Here is a 21,166-nt window from a genome sequence, read left to right as displayed (position 1 = left end):
CATGAAATAAATGCTACTTCTAAATGTTGTAATTTACTGGAAAAAAAATTCACACTGACCTGTGCTACCTCTATCCACTTCTTAATTATGGCCGCCCTGTCGTGTGACCGTAATGTTTTGTCCTCGATGACCGTCGTCATGACGCGGTTGCAGACATCATTGAATTGCGTCACAGTTGCCTTGACTGAGGCAACGTCGTTGAAGCTGGTTTTTGTCTTGTCGCGCTGCGACCACATTCCCCCCAGGCAGTGCTGAAGGTTGACCTTCCTAAACAGGTCCTGAGAGGATAGGAATGAGAGGAATTTCTGGTTGAATCAAGATGTCTTCAACCAGCAGGATTCGAACCCCTGACCTCTGAAGCATTGTACCGAGTGCTCTACCTAATCTTTAGAATCTTGTCAACTCCCTCAAAGCATTTGTTTTACAGCAAATAACTTTCTGGTTGACCTCAGACACTTTGAGGTGAAATGTGAACCTGTAACCTCCAAAATACTGGTCCAATGTTCCACCAACTACAAGACAACTCTTCAGGCAATTCCCTTCTCCATCCATCTGTCTCAAAGAAGACTGATCCAAGCTTGATTCAAACCTACAAAAGGTGAGATATACTTTGCCAATGCCCAACCAACCACACCCTTCAGATCTGACCAGCCCCCATACTTTTTGCTAACCAGCCTACAGTTATAAACAGGAAACTGGCTTTGTGAGTGTCGAACCTCAAACCTCTGAAACACAGTCGTACGCTCTACCAACTCTGGCCCAGTAATTTCACGTCGGCATTTATAAAGGTAACGTTGTCTTTCAGCAGACCCATCTGCCGTCTTCACTTACCGCGTCCATGCAGGTGAGCTGCTGTGCCAACAGTAAGCTGTCAACATTCTTGATGTCTAGGAACATGTTGTCCATCATGACTCCGTCCACCTCATCGCACATGCTCGCCTGGAATGACAGCTGATTGCTTGCTTCTGAAACGGCATGATGGGTGTCAACAACACAATAAAAAAACACAGGCTAACTTTTCTCCTCAACCTCCTTGTCTGTGCATGAAGCCTAATCCTATGTAACACATTAGTGGTTGAGCTCTTTAGACTTGAATCTAGAAGCTACATGACCAACTGGTGGATTTTGATGGAATTGGTATATTTAAGGTAATCATTGTTTGACATGTATCAGTGTGCATGGCACAGTTCACCCTGGATCCTGATACCCACAGGGAGTCTTTGGTAATTGTTCAATTCTAACTCTACGATTTGAAACAACACAGGCTGACATCCTGTCAGCCTGTTTGTCAAGGTCACAGACCCAGACCCCTGGGTGATATGGGGACTGTTGCTTCCCTTCTAACTACGGAGATTAACGCTGCAATTTGGAGTTGTGCCAATGTCCACAGTAAAGCCCCATTTCCTTCAGCTGCCAGGAAAATTTGTGTTTTAAAAAGGAAAGTTAACAAGTTCCGTCTGAAGCAGTTGTCTGATGGATTTACCAAGACCTGTGGTGTTAACCACATAAGCCCTGGACAAACAAAAATTTCTAGGGGCCAAAGATTCTCTGGTCCAGCGGAAACCATGTGGGATTCCACTTTGGCAAGCAACTTGGCTTTCGACAAGAAACTGTTTTAATAAAAATTCACTGCAGCAATTATTACACTGTTCTATTTCTTTTAAACATGTTTCTGTGAATTTAATTACCCCAAGCACCCAGATCATTCAAATCCAAAAGCTTTTGAAAGATTTTGTAGGACTGAGGAAGGTAGAACTCAGCCACCTTGTCCACAGGAGCTGATGCCTTGATACTTTGTTTTGCTTAGCAAATATCTATTGCGCTTAGCAAATGTCAAAGCTTTGTGAAATCTACAACACAGGCAGTTTAATAATAGGACAAAAAATGAAAAATGCTTACCAGCTTCTTTGGCCTCCTCCTTGAAGAACTCCACCCGCCTCCTGGCTCGTTCCCCCAGCTCTAGGTCGAAGACCTCACCAGCAAACTCCTGCAGCCGGCTGAGGCAGGGGTAGTCGGGGTGCTCCCGAAAGTCATCCAGGTTCTCATCCAGCCACATCAAGATGACTGAACGGATGTTTCTATGAACGGCCAAAAGAAAATGAGTTTTTGTTTTGAGTGCGAGTGTGACTCATGACTTGAGACATACCGGTAGTCATGTGAAGGTTGCTAAACATTAATGTATCCTCTGCAGACAATCTGTATTGACCGTTTAAGTGTAGAAACCTTCCTTAGGGTACTCATGATGAACAAGAAAATCTGTCATCGATTATCTTTTTTACTGTATAAGAAAATCTGCTCGGCAAATATAAATGATAAGCTAAATTGAGCCGAGGACCAGTCAGGAGCAATATACAACACATGGCATTTTGACTTGTAACCTATTTTTGCTAAGCAAAACTTAACCATGCTAAGAACACATAACCCTTCCGTCTCAAACAAAATAAGATCATGTCCAAAAGTTATGGCTACAACTGAATAAAACATGTGCACCTACGGAAGCCTTTGCTGAGTGGCTGCTCTCAACTGCTAGACTTGTGCTTCTCCAAGCCATTGCCTGTTTGATACGTACAACCTAGCTTTAGTCTAGTAAAATAGGTACTGCCTTTGAATTTCACTTCTACCAAGCCTAACTTTACCTATTAATGTAACCCTAACCATCCTCAATCATTCATAATCCTCCGGGTAATTTTGGAGGATTGAGGCTGCATGGCAAAATTGCATCTCTGAGTACAAAGGATAAATTGTCTCAAAGTTGTGGGTTAGACCTTGTGTTGTGTATGTTCAGCCATGCATAAATTCATGTCCACATTGTGCAACCTCCATATTGCAGCAGGATACCATTCACACTTCCTAAACACAATGAGAGGAATTGCCGGAGGATTTTGAAGGATTGAGGCAGTAGGCACCCTTCCACAGAACATACTCATGAAATATCAGAGGATTTTGAAAGATTGAGGCAGTGGGCAGGCCTCCATAGAACATATTCATGAAATATGAGAGGATTTTGAAAGATTGAGGCAGTGGGCAGGCCTCCATAGAACATATTCATGAAATATCAGAGGATTTTGAAAGATTAAGGCAGTGGGAAGGCCTCCATAGAACATATTCATGAAATATCAGAGGATTTTGAAAGATTAAGGCAGTGGGAAGGCCTCCATAGAACATATTCATGAAATATCAGAGGATTTTGAAAGATTAAGGCAGTGGGAAGGCCTCCATAGAACATATTCATGAAATATCAGAGGATTTTGAAAGATTGAGGCAGTGGGCAGGCGTCCACAGAACATATTCATGAAATATCAGAGGATTTTGAAAGATTGAGGCAGTGGGAAGGCCTCCATAGAACATATTCATGAAATATCAGAGGATTTTGAAGGATTAAGGCAGTGGGCAGGCCTCCATAGAACATATTCATGAAATATCAGAGGCTGTATCCAATTTTTTCACGGGAGCAGTTGGAGGATTTTGATGGATTGAGGGTGGATCCTAGCCCAAAGGCCCTAAACGGATAGGGTTAATGAGCCGAACACTCCTGAATATCCAAGCAGCTCTCCGCACACCATCACATGGCCTTCAAAAATTGACAGTAAGATGGCAATATTGGCACTGATCAGAGAGGGAGTTGAACCAGCAACCCTCTGAAACTCCTTTCCGGCATTCTTAAGCTCTTCCAGCAGGGCTGTTCAATCTTATGCTGGCAAACGCTTAATCTGTCAGAGTCTCTGTTCATGGTCCATGCAAACTTTGAAATTGTGGGAAAAGTAGGAAATTTGAAATGATTCATTTTTAGCTTTTCTTCCCAGCTGCACAAAGTACTAAAGTACATGTAATTCTTGGGAGATAACTGTACCAGTGCTCCTAAGCAAACACTTCAGAACCTAATCTGTTTGGGTAAGATGAGTAATTTCACAACTTCAAATCATCCACTAAGCAAATTTCCTGTTTAAACTGATGTCCAACAGGGAAGTAACCATTTATGTGGGTGAATAAAGACATGCGCATTGACCACATCAGTCAATGCCAAAAGCCGGAACTTGAGAGTGTATTGCAGAGTAAGCACTTGGCCATTTCCTGAGCGATGGACAGACAATGCAATTGCGAGATCCTAGCACTTTGAATCACAGAGAAAAAGTTGCTATGAAAATAAGTCCTTCTTGGAATGAATGACCTATCTACAAAACAAAGGAATTAATTTCCATGTGGTGCAACAGTGGAGCGTGGAACATGTACAGTGTAGTAGGTAGGCTTGAATGATTAAGATAGATGGGTGCCACACTGGGTCAAGGGTGCATGCTTTTCTTGTTCACTTATGTTCATGTACATGAATGACTGCTGTGAGTTTAGGGGTTGCAGGGAAGGCCGACATGCAGGCTGGTTTCAACAGACCTGTAACACTGATTCATTTTCGTATCATTTTCATCATGCTCTTCGGTGGCAGTACCAAATGTGCTTCGTAAGAAAAGTGCCTAAAATGACCGAATGATCAAGTAATTGTTTTGAAATACATGTATATGTACATTTACATCCAAAGCCTCGTTCATATTTACAAATTGAAAAATCTGATCAGATCTTGAGACTCTGACGGTAAAAATAAATTCACTTGTGATTTGACAGAGACTACAAAAAACATGCATGACTTGCAGGGCTGCAAGAACTATGGCTGAAAGAATGACTCCAACATGATTTGTGACGCCCGTGTTCCTTGTTTACAATGTTCCTATGCATGAAAAAATTTATTATTGGCAATAATGGTTTTTAATTTCATGTGACAACTGACAACAATGCTCAGTTTAATGCAAATTTCACATAAACTGGAAAGTTATACAGCTTTGGACAATGGACATCTCAACTTAGGACACAAGATGGCTTCTAAATGCACAGGGATACTCATAGACTTTATGCACTCATGTTGTGCCCACATTTGGACACCAGGGCCGTTTTCCAATACTCAACTCCGGTTCCGTCTCAGGCTTCACCTGTTTTTAACTAGCTGACTTTGAAGCTGTAAGCGCAGGAATTAGTCTAATAGTGCCACAAAACATCAAATAAGATGCAAGAAAGCCAGAAATTACAGTAATCCAATTTAATTTAAACGCTTCAGGCCCACAATCGGGGATTGGTTTTGGAAACGAAGCCTGAGACGGAGCCCAAGTCGAGTATTGGAAAAGGGCCTAGTGCTAAAATTCTCTCACTATACATTTAGAGTATGACTCGTAACTACTTTTTGCATTAGGTCATGAGGATGTTCATGTACAAATGTGGCTGTCTTGGTTCCGAGATAAGTCACACACATGTACTTCATACAACTGTCCCACAAAAACAATAGCATACATGTAGCTCAATTACAGGAAAACCACAGAAACCGACGTCCCGGAACCCTTAACCCTACCATGCACCAATCAGACACTCTGGCTATCAGGAAAAAAAGTTTCACTGATCATTCGGTAATAACAGGTGTAAAATCCATGTTGTCAAATCCTGGGGATTTTTTTTCAAAGAGATAAACTCTAATCTGCACTTTGGGGGAAAAAAACACTGCAGTATTCTTTCAGAGACATGAACACAGAATTGGAGAGAAATATCAGTCAAATGGAGTATACTCATAAAGTTTTATGACTTGCATTTTCATTTGCCATTTTATTGTTTTATGGATTTTTCAAAACAAATATGTAGGAGAAACTGACTGGCAGAGAACAGGTGCAATTCATTGCTTATTACTCTAGACCACCTCCTGCCGTGAAAAATAACCTCTTCAAAAAATATCACTGTTTCCCCTTGGGATGAAATAAAATCAAGCCCGACATGTACACGCAGGAACCTGAAGATATGTATAATACCTTTGTCTACCACATCAGCACTTAGATTTGTGTACTTATGTAAACCGTTTCTGCCAGGGCTACTGACATTGTGACAGATATCAAGTTACAACCGGGTACTTTTGACTGTGAATAAGAATCAGAGCGCAGCAGGATTCAAGGCCAAAAAACGGTGGGGTTGGCAGAGTTCTAGGAATTCACCTGTTTTTAGGACCCTTTGTTCAGAAACTTTCCAACGCTCAGATTAGATTTGACAGCTCTTGGAAATTTGGGTAACCGATTGCAAAATTCATGGGACTGACTTCCATTAAAAAGTAAAAGACATTTCTAGGTCAAAAACTAGTCAAAACTATTCTTGAAGATGCTACTTTCAGAAAGATCCTGGTAGTCTTGGGGGTTTCTTACCAAGTTTTTCTGAAAGTTTTCAACATTTACACGATTCTTGAACATTTATCTCAAAAGGGAACTTCTTGAAGCAGAAAGAATCATGTCTATATCCCCCGACCCAGAATTCCTATGGATTTTTTAGAGCGTTTATATGCCATTTATGTTTCATATTACAAAATTCCATGAAAAACTAAAATGCATGTAACACTCGGGTAAAACAATCTTGTACATGTACACATGCAATTGTGAGCTCATCTCTCGACTCCTTTGTTTTTGCTTCGTAACTTCATCCTTTGACTTTGGGACAGACACAACAGTGGGCAAATCCTGACATACAGAGGGTACCCTACCGTTCTACAGTGTACTTCCTGGAAACAAATCAAACTCGGCTTATCTGAGGCAAGCACACTGCTCTTATCTCTCAAACAAAGCTGGACTTGAATGTGATTCTTTTCAAAGGAAGTGGACCAGTTGGAACACAAGTGTACTTTTCCTCATTCAAGTTAACTGTCTATTACATGTAAATATACGTCAGGTGTACACAATACCGGTAGACCGCAGCAATATTTCCAATTCAAATTTTCAACATATTTGGAAAAATCAGACGTTCACTTACTTTTGGGTGTCTTCCTTTGACATGTTGCCAATTTGGTGTTTCTTGAACCTGCACGGTGTACAAAGAGAAGAGAATTATGTGGATACTCAAATATGCAGAGACCAAACCCACAATATGGATGAAAGCTTGCCTGGACTAGTTTGGAGTTACACGAGTTTAAAAAAATCACTGCGAGGAACCTTGCTGAATTCCACAAAATCTGTCACTGTTCAAATATCATTAGCATTTTCTTTGCAATTTAATTTATTAAATATTTGAGCTAGAATGATGCCTAAAAGAAAATATTGACTAAAGGCTTAAGCTGTTCATTGCATGGCACATTACAGTAACATGCCAAGCCGTGGCCACAAGATACATGATTTAGGCAAAGATTATCTAGCACCTCTATCTTGTCAATTTATGAAGGTCTGGTAGGTACAGTTGTAGACACTAATGTCAATTGTTTATTGGCTATGGCTATGTACTGTGGCTTGCTAACACTAAAAACTCATAGCCACAGCCTCAAGGAAACCTATTTGAGTGTGGACTCACCTGTCCAGTAAGATCTGGAGCACCTCCATCTGGTTAGTGAAGGTCTGGTAGGTGCAGAAGAAGACGTTGATGTAGCTGGAGTCCATCTCCTGCAGGGCCAGCGGCAGGTTCTCCACCAGCCGTTCAACGCTGGCCGCTTTGATCATCTGCACCTTGACCGTCTCCCATTCCAGGCCCGAGTTCTGCTCAGCGGTCCCCTGTCAGGAGAAAAAAAAAACAGAATATTTTACACTTCTAAAAATCTACAAATTTGGAGTCTGATTACTCAAATCTGGAAACTCCTGAAAAATTACTCTCCTGAGTCAAAGCACATTTCCAGAAGGATTTTGCTGCTTCAAGCCAAGTCTAATATACCGGTACCATACCAGTGTGTCCACAATGGCTAGCATTACTTTCTACAGCTACATACATGTACATGTACATGTAGAGTATGTACACGTACTGGATTTGTAGTATTCCAACATACTGTATACAATTAACTTTAATCTACGTGGGTAATTCCAGAAATTAGGGGTCCATTTTTGTGTGTGTCCCTGTCACATCTGACATATGAATTTGTACTTCAGAACACATTTTCTAATTTCCTAGAGTGATGAATTAATGCAAATTACCTGCCAAACAAATAGTGATAGTTTAAAAATGAATTTTGGTGATCTTTCCATGTCAAATAACAAAGGTCAGATGTAAAAAAGACATTACAATGTCCCACTTTTGGACCCCTAATTTCTGGAATTACCCACATACAAATGTACTGCATGTTTATCATTTGTCTGTTTTTTTTAAAACCCTGGATATCCTGATGAGTAACTAAGCATTGTTCTCTCTCTCTCGAGTCTGAGCTTTCAATGCCAGGAAATGATAGAAAAGGGAAGATCGGGCTTCGTACTTGTGGGAAAACCCAAATGATCGTATAGAGGCCGGAAAAGTCAATCTTCACATGTGCGAATGTACAATGCACATGTGTACTTGTTGGGTTTTGAAGTGGAGTCACCTGAGGTGACAGGCTGGGAAAGTGCATCTAACCCTCCCCCTCTTCTACCCCTTGTCTCATTAACTCCTCAAGGCATTCACACTAGGAATCATTCTGAATCATCCCCAAAAATCCTCCACTGTGCATGCAGGAAACTATAGGCACACATTCTGCATTTTACAGCTTTCGAGGGGAATCAACGTGAGATCTGCTGGGTTCTACCTTCTCCAATCCTGCAAAATCCCTCGCCCCTCGAGCTTCCTGGAGCATCTGGACAGATCGTGGAGGATTAGAATTTAAATAGACCACAGTTTAAAATCACTGATGTGAACATGCAGGTGTACTGAAGCAAACAACACAACCTGTGCTGTACATGCTGGGCTTGCATACAGTGTAATTTATTCATAATATCGATACCAAGGAAACAAAAAATTTAATCAAATTTCCTTGAATTATGAGCTCATTAACGTGACGCCTCACTGCTTATTAGATCACTGAGTGTGACCAACCAATGCAGGTAGAGCATTCCTTGAGCTCGTTACTAAAAGCTTTATTCAAGGCGACCCGCTAAGTTTTCTGCTGACGTGCACATGATGATGAGACGGAAATCAAAGGTAATCCTGTTAGCTGGCCTGTAATGCTTGAATAATTGCCGAAAAACATCCATCTGTGCATGGCATGCACATCAGCAAAGTAGTTGATGACACTTGGTTTCAAGTTCATTTATTTTTTTTATGCAACATAAAATAACTTAATTTTTACACGGATTTTGTCAGCTGCTAACCATGATCAAGCCGACACAATTAATTGCAAATTGTGAGAAATATCGCGTTAAAAGACTTACATGTAACTGTTGTTCTTCCGAGTTTACATGATTTCAGGTCCCAAAGTCTAACACCCAAAATCAATACATGCGTCAAATGTGCAGGGCTCTATAGCTAACAATGCTAAATCCTAGCCAAATTTTAGCTATGCCCCAGTGCACGTTTTACAACCTAAGTTTTTCTTGTGCAAAGCTGAGCACATTCTTTTCCTTACTCGTCTGCTCAAAATTTACAGACAAAGTTCGTGACATTTACCATTTGGCAACATTGTTGACTTACAGCAGGAATCCTGCATGACACAGGGAACAAAAAGCTCTCGCAAAGCAGTCTGTTTACACAATAAATAAAATTATCTTCTTTTGTCCACTTTCACTTTGACATCCTGCCTCAACAAGACAATACATCTGGACCATTCTGTGCAAATACTGTGACAGCCTCTTCAGCAAAATTGACATTCTGAGTTCCCGCAAGTAAGGCACAACTACATTGTATACAACGTGTCTCCATAAATTTCTCCTTAATCCTAACTGTCCAAAACCTGCCATACTCCAACAGCAGGTTTTGTGAGGTTTTGGCAGGTTTGGTACCGTACCCGAGGAACTTGTTGAATTTTGTGAGACTTTGGATGAAAGGCCCAGAAAGATGGTGTTGGATTCTGTGTGAGTTGGGACACACATGGGCCACTGTGTGCAGTGTCTGGCTTGCTGTACCATTGTTGGACTATGCTTGATTTTGTCAGGTTTGGTACTGTTCAGTGCAAGTCATCCTATACTGCATAGACCCATCCATACCATATCACTCAAACTCCAACAGGCACATTCTGTTAGAGTTTATCGGGTTTGGTACAGTAACCTGCACATACAAGTATATAGACAAGTACGTGAACCTGTTGGATTTTGTGAGGTTCAGTATGCTTTCTAGTGCAGGAGCCTAGGGGGTTAGGGTTAATGTTTTCATACAGTAAGCATTTCTGTTCCACTCTGATGAAGAATAACAGACATAAGCATTGTCTTCAATGGCATCACGCCTTCAGGCAGGTACATGTAGCAAGGGTAGGTTTGTTCCGTTAGATGTATATTCAACCACATCCTATCATTGTACATGTACCGGTAGGTAGACTCTGAAGCGCATTACAGTGGCTTTAGGAATAATTCTTGCCACACAGCCAAGTTTGTTGTCTATTTTCACTGTCCTAGTTTAACATTTATCGTTGAATATGCTGTCCCAATTTTGCTTCTATCAGGGTCCTGGCTTGGCGTTCACAATCTCCATTCCATTCAGTCATTTCCTGTCCCACCCCTCCCACCCTTTGGCCACACCCTTTGACTTACCTCTTCCACAATGGAGGGCACCGAGTGCCTGTACCGGACCTTCTTGAGGTATACACTGTACACTGCATCATTCTCTTTATCCTCCTTCCAAAATTTCATCGCACCCTCCTGAAATAAAATCGATTACGAAAGGCACAAAGTTACGACGATTCCAGTACCAAAAATTCTGCCACACTCATTTGGAGCTTGCTCAGCAACCTCTCCCGTCTGGTGAACTACACAAGTGCATTTGTAGATCTCTGCTCAAAATTGGTGTTGGAGACGCTGACCTTTCTCAGTGTGTAGAGTACATCTCTCTGCATGGATACGTACATGGAGAGCACCTCGTGATGCATGTACATTACAAATACACACTACATACTCCCCGTAGTCATGCACATGTATTTTAGATTATTAGAGACTCAATTTACCAGTACATGAAGGAACAGCTGTGGAAGACGTAACAGATCATCTATGGTACAGAGTAAACTATGAACACAGCAGGGCGTGCAGTGTTCTTGTACATGCAAGTGCTTTTAATGTCTATTCGCAACTTATAAATTATAATATGACAAGCTGGTAAAACTGTACGCAGCTGTCTTTTGCTCGCCTTTCTGCAAGTAATGTAATTGCTGCACGTTAGTATTGATTCCAAACGAGAGAGAAAGAGCTGTGAAAACTATGCATGCGCGGACCAGTGCAAACAAACTTTTACAGAATCACTTGCAGATCCACAGCACTTACAAAAGGGGTGGAGGTGTCCATCAGAATTTACAAAAGGGAGGTCACCCAAAATGGAGATGAGCTCGAATAATACTATGTACATGGGTAGGGTATGTATTTTTATTCCGAATTTCTGTTACATTATCATTTAAGGACAAATGAAGCAGTGAGCAGAAGCAAAAGTGTGTCTTCCTGAAAAAGTTTTCAAAACTAAAAAAAATTTCAAAACCACTGAAAAATAGGGGTGCACTCCTTTGAATTCAATACTGACCTGGATGGGCTGTCTAATCCTACAAGCACATGTACTGGTATACACATGCAAGATTAGCAAGATGAATGACAACGGTCAATCATTACGATGCTGGGCAGTCCACAACTTAATTGATACTTAACCTAGACGGTCTAGAAAGTTCATCTTCAAGTTACACATATCACAAGTGATGTATCACCATGCCTCCACCTACAGCCAACAAAGAAAGACCTACGGACTCCCACAGGTCCGCGGCTCTGGACCTTGGAGTTTGCTGCAGCGAGCAACAGTGTGGAGATCTCGCTTTTGGAGGGATCACGAAAAACTGGGTCAGTTTTAATACTTGATATCACGATAGAGCTTAAGCCCTCAGCTACATGTATGATAAACCTTGATAACTATCAGCTGCTGGCCTTGAGTTGGCTAAAAACTAAAACGAACAATTGCAGGGACACAGGTCATCAATCTAAATAGCAGGGCCTACCTGTTATAAAAAGCAGCTTGGACAAACAAGGATTACAGTAAAACTCTGATGCAACCTCAGCAGCCAAAAATTCAGTAAACATAAGGGATCAACACTGTTTTTGTTAGCAAATACACCTTAAACCTGTACATACAAGTGTACAGGTACTTGTGTAACTCTGGACTAAGGTAAAAAAAAATGATGTCCTTCATGACTCCTTCCTTAAGGAGAAATCTGAAGCTGCACACTCGTATTTTCTCTCCCTGAATTTGCATCTTTTGAGTCCATTCATATTTGTAATTATTCCTTTTACACTGAGTTGTTTTCAGGTCTCTCTATGGATGGTTTTCATGGGGGAAAACGTGCTACTGGCTACACACTTATATTGTACCTTGATTACAAAGTACAAACAAACTTTTTTCAGAGGGCATTGCCATGGTAAAAATAAACACGGAGACAACTGATTAGATATAATGAAAAGACTGTTCGCAAAAATGTGAGGGCCTTCCATTTGTTTCTTTGATCCGCTGTTACCGCTTTGACAAAGGATGGGTGCTCAACAAAAAAGCACGCAAGAGTACAGGTACATGTACATGTATGTACTGAACGCTTCTAGTTTTTTTTTCTTCTTCTTTTTTCAGCCACAAAGCACTGCGTATGTGTAGTCTTTTGCATTTCTGTTATTAAACTAAAAGTCTGGGCAGCAAGTCCAGGCCATGCAAGTTTTTGCCGACATGGAAACAAATCAACACAAAACCTTTGCTTACATACCCATGATATGACCTACATGTACAGTACATGTATCTTGTAGCTCTGTCTATATTCACTGACCATGCCTGCTCAATTAATAAACACTGTACATATATGAACACTGGTACATGTACATGTAGCATTACTTTTATGATTCGCCAATAAACTACAAACCCGTGATGCAAGACACTACTAAGGAGGAAGGCCATGATTACACAAAATAAAAATGTCCCGCCCCTCCATTATATCAGAATTTATGGGCACTGAATTTAGGGTAGAGCCATTACGCCATTACAACAAATGCAAAGGAAGGAAGGACAGATGCATTGAATGGCCATTATCTGCCCATCACTCGGAAATCCTATCCAGGGACGTTCATCGTATTTCAATTACCCGAGCATAGTTGACCGGCAAGATGAGCCCTCCGCGGATCTCGTTTTCCCATTTTACAGTATCTGTACATTTCGCAGTGTGGACAGATGGCACTCTGTTCAACCATGTCTGTGGCCAATTACAGACTGCCTTGCCACAAACGGGAAAACTTCTCATGTTCGCATTTGAATTTCGTCCAGGAATTATCACATGTCTTTTTTTTTTTTTTTGGTCTGTTATGAAAATCGTACCTCCTCTGCAGCATTTTCGTTTTTTTTTTTTCTTTTTTTAACCGGGAATCTTTTGCTTGAAATTCCTGGAGCCTATTTGTAGAAGATTTAAAATGTGGGTCGGCATTCCGGGCAGGACATCAGGATGTGGGCACCAAGTGTAGGATATTTGGAGTTGCCGAGGCCTTGGGATGGCTTTGGTGTTTTTTTAAAGATATCTGTGAAGCAAGGATCCTGGCATTGACAAGCACATGTAGGGTATATATTTCCACCCACGTCCTTCCGCCATATCCTTTACAAGTCCAGGAAGTAAGAAAAACTCTGCATATTTCACATGAATACACTGTGTGCATGTGATATAAAACAGAGCAAAGGGGTGAGTCACATTAGCCGCATTTCCAAAAGGTTATAAATTTTTACAAGTGTTACAACAAACAAAAACATGATACATGTACCTGTGACCAGGCAAGAGGCTGTAGTCTGAATAAAACAGTATATTGTGACTGCAAAAAGGGAAAAACAACGACGTTCTCACGTAGTTGTTTTTCCCTTTTTGCAGTCACAACAGAGATGAAATAAAGTCTACCATCACTTTTGACACTAAAATGGATTGATTTGCAGTTGAGAAAGACACACGAAGAACCGACTATGTAACCAATAACAAACAAACCAATTGGTCATTGACACAATGACCAACAAACAATCCAAATTAACTTACCAGGTGTCAAGCCAAAACTGATTCACTAACAAACCAACCAACCCAACACTACCCTAACAAAATCAACTTGCCAATATACTAGCCAACCCACGACTGACTGCTAACTAAAAAACTAACCACATCCATTTCACCCTACACATGTACATGTACATGAAAGTCTAAAAATGTCCACTAATTGTCCAAAAAAATGTTAAGAGTCTGGCTGCTAGGCAACCAATGCATGTCACAGTGGGTTCAACTCATCAACCCCAAACCATGACGAAGCAAGGTCCCTTCCAACACTGAGATTTTGTCCCAGATGAGCACTAAACAAATAGTCCTCCACCACTATCTAACATGCCCTTGTTATCGCGGCAGTAATGGTCCAGGTTTATCTTGTCAGGAATATGAACCCATGTTTGCTGGTGCCCAATCAAGAGTCCCATATGAAGGTGATGACAGGTACATATGTAGTTACCCAGATAAGCCCAAGTGTTGTTAACACAGTTTAGGGTTCACCCCTAGTGCTGGTACATTTGTATAGAGCTGGTTCACAGAGCTGCTAGAATTACTGTAGAAGTACATGTACATGCACAAAGTTTATGAACTTGAGCAAGAGCACAGTTACCAGACACTAGGTAATGTGAAACCAAAGGGTCAAACATGGTGCAACATACATATTGGAATATTCTGTAGTTTCTACGCTGAGTTTCGAAACACTTCTAGTGGTAACATCTGTCCAACATGATTTGCGTAACAAACTATGGTACAAATATGGGACGACCTTTCTGATGTTTGCTAAAAACTATTCAAGGATTCTGCTAGAGTAAAAAAAAAAAAAGGCTCTCTTTTTACATGTTTTTTGTCTTGCATATACCGATAAGTTGCTGTCAGCTGCACTGTTAATAGTTAACATACTAGTGCGTGTATATCCCATTTTAATATTGTTTTTTCCTTACTGCATGTAGCTGTCTCGGCAAAAGCAATCAAAACTCAACTGTTAGTTTCTGTAGCTGTAATTCTACCAGGGCTATATTCTGTGTATCTGTCAATGTGCTACATCATCTAAGCCAACAGGGTGTCAAACGGCTGGCGGTGCTGTCAAGGGTGCTTTCAAAAAAGACTATGACCACGGTCCAAAGTGAAAGGCTGTAAACTTGGCCAACTGTACGTGTACATTTACACAGGACCTTTGAACAGGCATGCGATCAACATTTGCACACTGAACGACCCATTTTCATGATTTACAACTGCCATCAAGTATAGCATGAACACAGCAATAACTTTGTAATAACTTGAAGTTGGACAAGCTCAACCAATCTCCTCTGCTTCACAGGGAAGCATTTTGGCAGCTACCTCCCCCGTCATCTGACTACTGCCGCCAACACCCAAATAGTTCATTTCTAAAATGTGATGCACACATTTGCAAAGTGTAGATGATTATGAGAAAAAAACAGTATACTCGCTGAACCCAAGCTTCAATTCTCGCTTAAATGATTTATTAGTTAATTTATTAACCCTGTTGAAAGTGACTTTGGAAAACCTGCTGAGGGTGAAGGACTAAAAGGTATACAGCACTGTGGAAAAATAACCTTCCTTTGAACATGATGATGAAAAAACCCCTCCACTCATAAATTTATTTCCATACACGTCATATGTTGTTGCTTAAACAGTGACAAGGTCTGCATGTGTTGACATGAGCAGACATATTTTGAATAAAAAAAATAAAAATTCGACACTTCTGGAAACCAATGGACACAATTTCCAAGAGTGAAATATTAACAGGATCTCACTCACCGAATTGGAACAGAGATTCAATTCAAACGTCAATTCAAGTTTTTCCAGCCCGAATGAGTACACCATAAAGATGGCTTTGGTAAACTACTGTAACTACACCAGTGATTTCAGAAAAGAGTTGCATATACCAGAATGTAGTCCAAAATTTAAGCAATTTGCACGATGATGTCACTGGGCGGTAACCACGGTTTCGCTCTCTGCAGGTGTTCGAGACTGGGGCCAATAGTGCAGTGTGGGTCAGTTCAAATTACACAGTGTGTACAATCGATCAAGTCGAGGTACTGCACAGGCCTTCTGCCTCTGGTGAGTGCAAAAACTAATTTCTAATTGGGCCTTTGAGAAACTGTGTGGAGGAATAATGGTGTACAAAAAGGACATCATTGCATCTTAATGACTCACGTTGTTTATACTTTTTTGTTAATAGAAAGAAAAGTATACAAAATTAGTGTCCAAATAGACTACTTTAGAAATTTACAAGATATATACATGTACATGACCGTTGGCCAGTTTACTTCCAAATACTAGCAACTGGGGAAAAGTAGTTTCCTATTATTCAACTTGTTAACTACCAAACATTTGTTTCCACTAGGGCTGAGTCAATTTAAATAATTCACTTTTCGAATATTTGACCTTCAATTCAATCAAATATCCGAATATGCGGTCTTAAAAACCAGCAGATTGTTGATACAAAATCAGTTGCAATAATGCACACAGTTGTACATTATAATCACTATAATACCTTCTCACGTCTACGAGTATCTCCAACCAAGATTTAGCAAGATTTAAGAGATGAACAATACTTCTTGCCCTGTTGAAAATTTCTCTTCCTTTTAAATTTTATAGCAATCGGAGGATTTGGGACTGTAAGGGGTGAATAATAATTTATTTTTTGAGTCATTGTACGATTTCTGTTGCTTAACATTTGAATCTGCGTGAAATAAGCCTCCATAATGCAATTTTTTTCATTTAAAACAAAAGAAAATTCTCCCTTCCTTTTCATGAATTTTGCATTCAAATATCCAAATTTGGAAACAATATTCGACTATTCAATAATCGATCAAATATTTGGATATTCAGCACAGCCCTAGTTTCTACCTGTCCATAAAACAATATAATGACATTCTGAAAGAAAAATGGAAACTTATGTAAATCAGTCTAGCATACTGTTAATTTTTACTAAAAACTGTACATGTCTGTACGCATGCAAGCCAACAATTTAGGGGTCCTGCACTCTACAAGCCTGATGCTGGAAGTCAACCGTTGTTTTCTTGTGAAATACTCACTTTCTTCAACCATGACGCCCGGAATGCACGGGTGCTGTTCATTCGCATTTGTAACTCCCTTGAGAATTCCTCCTTGGATTGGTTCTGGCCCATTTCCCAGAAACCAACCCCTCCTGGCAAAAACTATTCCCAATTTCTCTCCGCAGAGTCAGTGAAGCAGGCAAAACAGTAATCCACAAATTTCTTTTGAAAAAGTTACATCATCCACGGGCCAGATCAAAACAAAGTACTGCATCCATCGTCATTTTTGTCGAGTGATGAAGGTTGGAAAGTTTGAGTAGACTCTGGAATGAGATTCGCACGCCAAATAGAAATTCATAGAAATTCTCTCAGGAAAAGAAATGATTTCCACTGTGACTAGAAAGCACATCGGCCTTTCGATGGTAGTATAACTCCTCGGACAGAAATGTACCGGAAAAATCACGCAGCACTAGAGGAAAAGTTGACATCAGCAAAGACTGTGGGATAAAGATCAGATCATTGGCAAACCAGCGACACATACAGGGATGACTCGACCTGGGAAATAACCACACATCTCCTTTCACTGCCTCAAACATGAACTGGGCCACCCGAGCTCCCGTATTGCACGTACTGTCCAAGCTGTGAGCCCAGTGACTGCACTCGGGGCCAATGAGGAAACAGGATCGGATCACGTGCCAGAAATGACTCTCATTTCCTCTCTCCCCCTTTCCATCCTGTAGGGTTGGAAACGCTGGTTGGGCAATCGGGCAGTCGGCGTGTCATGCTTTCATACCAACCCAGATTACGGCAGGATGCGACGCTGCGGCTAGGGCATCTGCACAAAAGGCAGGACGCTTTTCTCGGTGGCATTTTTATCAAATGCCTTTTTTCCATCATGAAATCACAGTATTTCACGTACATGTACATTAATTTTTATAAAATCTCCCAAGATATATGTACAGCATCTTCACAAAATGATGAATTTAAAACCTCTAATATTTATGATTTTAGTCCAAAGTAAAAAAGACTGCCCTTCAAAATCAAAACCAGAAAGATTACAAGCATGGCTGGTATGATAATTTGTGGCAGAACTGAAATTTTGGTGAACAAGTGGTGATTCCAACATCATGGTGCTTTCAATGCAACATATACATCTACATATTACATAATCTATTTAATTTTTACAATACAGATGTGTTTTCTTCATCTTACCAACTTGTTAAAATCGCATTATTGAAAGAAATGAGAAGAATGCAAGCAAACAGTGTACTCACCAAGCAATTAATTTATATAATCTTTTCCCTTGAGGCACTGTATAATAAACGGCTGTCTGAACCAGGAGTTTACACTGGTGAGCAGCGACCTAGAAATGTGTAGAGCCCTATTCACAAATGCCAGCACTTGGAGGGTATTGATCAGCCAACGGTGAGCAAGGACACTCAGTGAAATCGACCCTACACACTGAAAGCCTAATCTATTGTGCCACCTTTATGTAGGGAATGCCAAATCATGTTCCCCTGACACGCCATCCTTGCCCAGGTTTGTAGTATTGATTTCTTGGAGAGCTTGTCATTCGGAGAAGCGCCAAGTGGAACACCTTGGACTTCGGGTGAACCCTTAATTACACAGAAGTAGAGCTGGGTCGCGCAAAAGAATCTTAAGTGTAATCAACAGGCACTGAATTTGATCTCCTTTTATGCACTCCTCAGCCCCCATCTCCTTTCCTTCTTTACAAGAACTCTTGCAAACCTCATAAAATTTCACACTGTACAGAAATCTATTCCAATGATAAATGGCACTTTCACACTGGGCACCAATATGCTCTGCATAGTAATAACGATACTTGGACCATGAGTGCTAGACAGTCAAAATCTTTCAAAGCATAGGTCCCATTTTATCAAAGGGCTACACACAGGTAATATTCCCTTAACAAAATATGGTTAATATACGTACCGGTATGGTTACCGGCCAAGGTGCCATTTGGTGTGTACTTCTTGCAGCTGGTTCACTGCCAATTCTTACTGAAGGACACCCTAAAAAAATATTTATTGTTTGATACCCTAGCTCTGCATGTAAGTAGGGCCCTGCGGGCATTTGGTTTTGGGCAATCCACAGTGGCTAGGAGGGTTATTGTGTACAAACAGTCCTCAGTGCCAAGTTCCAGCCCTCTTGGCCTTGATCTCTAGTTCCACTGTTTGGCACTCCGCTCTGTTGTGCTTCAAAGCTCAGTAAATAAGTTTACATGTATAAGACACATTGTTTTCATTTCATGTTGTTGTTGTCCCAACCCTGGCACTGTGCACATGACGAGCATGAAGAGTATAGTATACATACATGTGCATCATAAAATGTAACAAATACAGCGTACAATAATACATGTCCATGTCCATACTATGTACAAATAATCTATCGTCTAAGCAACCAGCAGGCCATAGAAGTCCAAGGCAAACAACAAATCCTATGGAACCTTTTCTCTGTGGTAAAAAAAGTCCTTGAAAATTCCCTGACCTCTTCAGGGACATCTACCAAAATAACCAAAAAGTATCCCACCCATTGCAACCTGTAATGCCAGGGGCAAACCCCAATTGAATCATAACATGGATCAGTGCACAAGCGCTCAGTGCATGTATGCACTGCTCAAGGTCAGCCAGTTAGCCTTTTCCATCTTTGCTACATGTGCTGGTGGATGCAAACAAATACCATACATGTAGGTCGGCATGTGCACTATGCACACGTTATACAGAAATAAAGTATGGCAAAGGCCACGCATGTAGGGCTTCTTAAAAAAGCACTTTAACATGTGCTGTGTAAGGAAAAAATCCGACAGCATTTAAGACTTTCTTCACTTGACCACATTTCATGCCTAAGATGGCACGTTGCCACATATCCTCTGAGAGTTGAAAGTCTGCCACAAGCATAATGAGTAACTTTGCAGATTTTTCCTTCCTTTAGAACGGCAGTGTCTTTAAATCAGCCAAGTGCGCCAATGTGCACACTACAAATACATGATTCTCATCACTGTTAAAAACTATCCAGCATAATGAACACATATTTTACTGCAAAGATAAAAACTCAAACAGAACTTAGCTCTGGAAATTCTTGTAACACAACTTTAAGACACAATGGTGCATGGTCACCCAGAACTGAGAGTTTTTACAGGACTTTTCACTCAAAATGCACCCATAGGGAAGCACACAGAGCAAGGCAAAATATGCATGACTGAGAACACCAGCAACATAGAGAGCAAATTAACTATCCACTTCAAACCATCATACATGTTTGGTATCGACTGACTTCAATGAAAGAAATCTTGATCAATGCTCTCAACAGTCAACAACCTTGGATACAATTGTGCGACACTAACGCTCACCTTCACACATTCGGCATATTCCCCCACCAAAGTGAAAGCTTTTAAATCGTAGAGCTTCCATGTTTATGATAACGCTGATGATCACGTCTTCCATTTTCTATTAAAAACTGCGCAGCCTGTTAATATCATTTCAAACACAAGGTTTGTCCTCCACTGCAAGGCACAGTCAGTATGCTCTGGTTGACATCAAATTCAAGCACGTACATGTATACTGGAACACGTAGATCATAAAGTAACATGGGCTTGTTGCATTCTCTCAACACTGCTAAACCATAATCAAATTAAATGAAGGGTTCACTGCATTGTGGGAGTAGGTTGACATGTGAATTTTGCAAACAATCGTAACTCATCCACGCTTTCACAGCCATAGCTAATCTCACTCATTATATGTTATGTATACGTACACATACATGTACATATACATACTTCCATTGAAGGTCCACCCAGGGTCTACAATACTACTACAGCCTGGCCTCTTACTATACCAGTCTATCATGCCTGACTGCTTTTGTTTTGAAATTTTATTTCAGACAGGTCTGACATGTCTGATAGATTCCAAATTGAAGAGACTAAATACACTGCTAAATTTGACTTTTGGGGACATTTAATTGCTTCCAGATAGCTAATAAATACGAATCGCCACAGATAACGATGATATGGAATTCTTTCCCTACTTTAGTACTACTGGTCATGCTGGTGACGATGCAGCGTGTGACGTTACCTCCATGACACGACTAACGCTGATTGGAACTCGGTCAGTGATCTAAAATTACCGACGGAAAATAACGCAGAAATCATCCACGTCATTTCTCACTA

The 21,166-nt window shown here is 40.7% G+C and overlaps 1 protein-coding gene across 6 annotated transcripts in view; it reads right to left on the bottom strand.

The window, feature by feature from the left end:
- The window catches only part of LOC110975830 (ral guanine nucleotide dissociation stimulator-like 1), a 36,066-nt gene that overhangs the window by 14,737 nt on the left and 163 nt on the right, over positions 1-21,166 (bottom strand). The window contains exons 1-7 of one of the 6 annotated variants that reach the window (XM_087143179.1): positions 21,025-21,139; positions 10,476-10,583; positions 7,351-7,547; positions 6,820-6,867; positions 1,900-2,078; positions 832-965; positions 60-278 (exon numbers count right to left, since the gene is read on the bottom strand). In XM_087143179.1, coding sequence (XP_086999305.1) covers positions 60-278; positions 832-965; positions 1,900-2,078; positions 6,820-6,867; positions 7,351-7,547; positions 10,476-10,583; positions 21,025-21,042 — 903 coding nt within the window. In that variant the 5' untranslated portion in view covers positions 21,043-21,139. Of the gene's footprint in view, positions 1-59; positions 279-831; positions 966-1,899; positions 2,079-6,819; positions 6,868-7,350; positions 7,548-10,475; positions 10,584-13,960; positions 14,060-17,019; positions 17,591-18,254; positions 18,428-21,024; positions 21,140-21,166 lie in introns of those variants that run through there. The other 5 variants (XM_022228652.2, XM_022228650.2, XM_022228649.2 and 2 more) reach the window with 5 other exon arrangements.

The sequence above is a fragment of the Acanthaster planci genome, linkage group LG11 (assembly GCF_054643075.1).
Source record: "Acanthaster planci isolate LZ-2023a linkage group LG11, COTS_SCS, whole genome shotgun sequence".
Taxonomy (NCBI): domain Eukaryota; kingdom Metazoa; phylum Echinodermata; class Asteroidea; order Valvatida; family Acanthasteridae; genus Acanthaster; species Acanthaster planci.
This window is presented reverse-complemented; position numbering and strand designations above follow the sequence as displayed.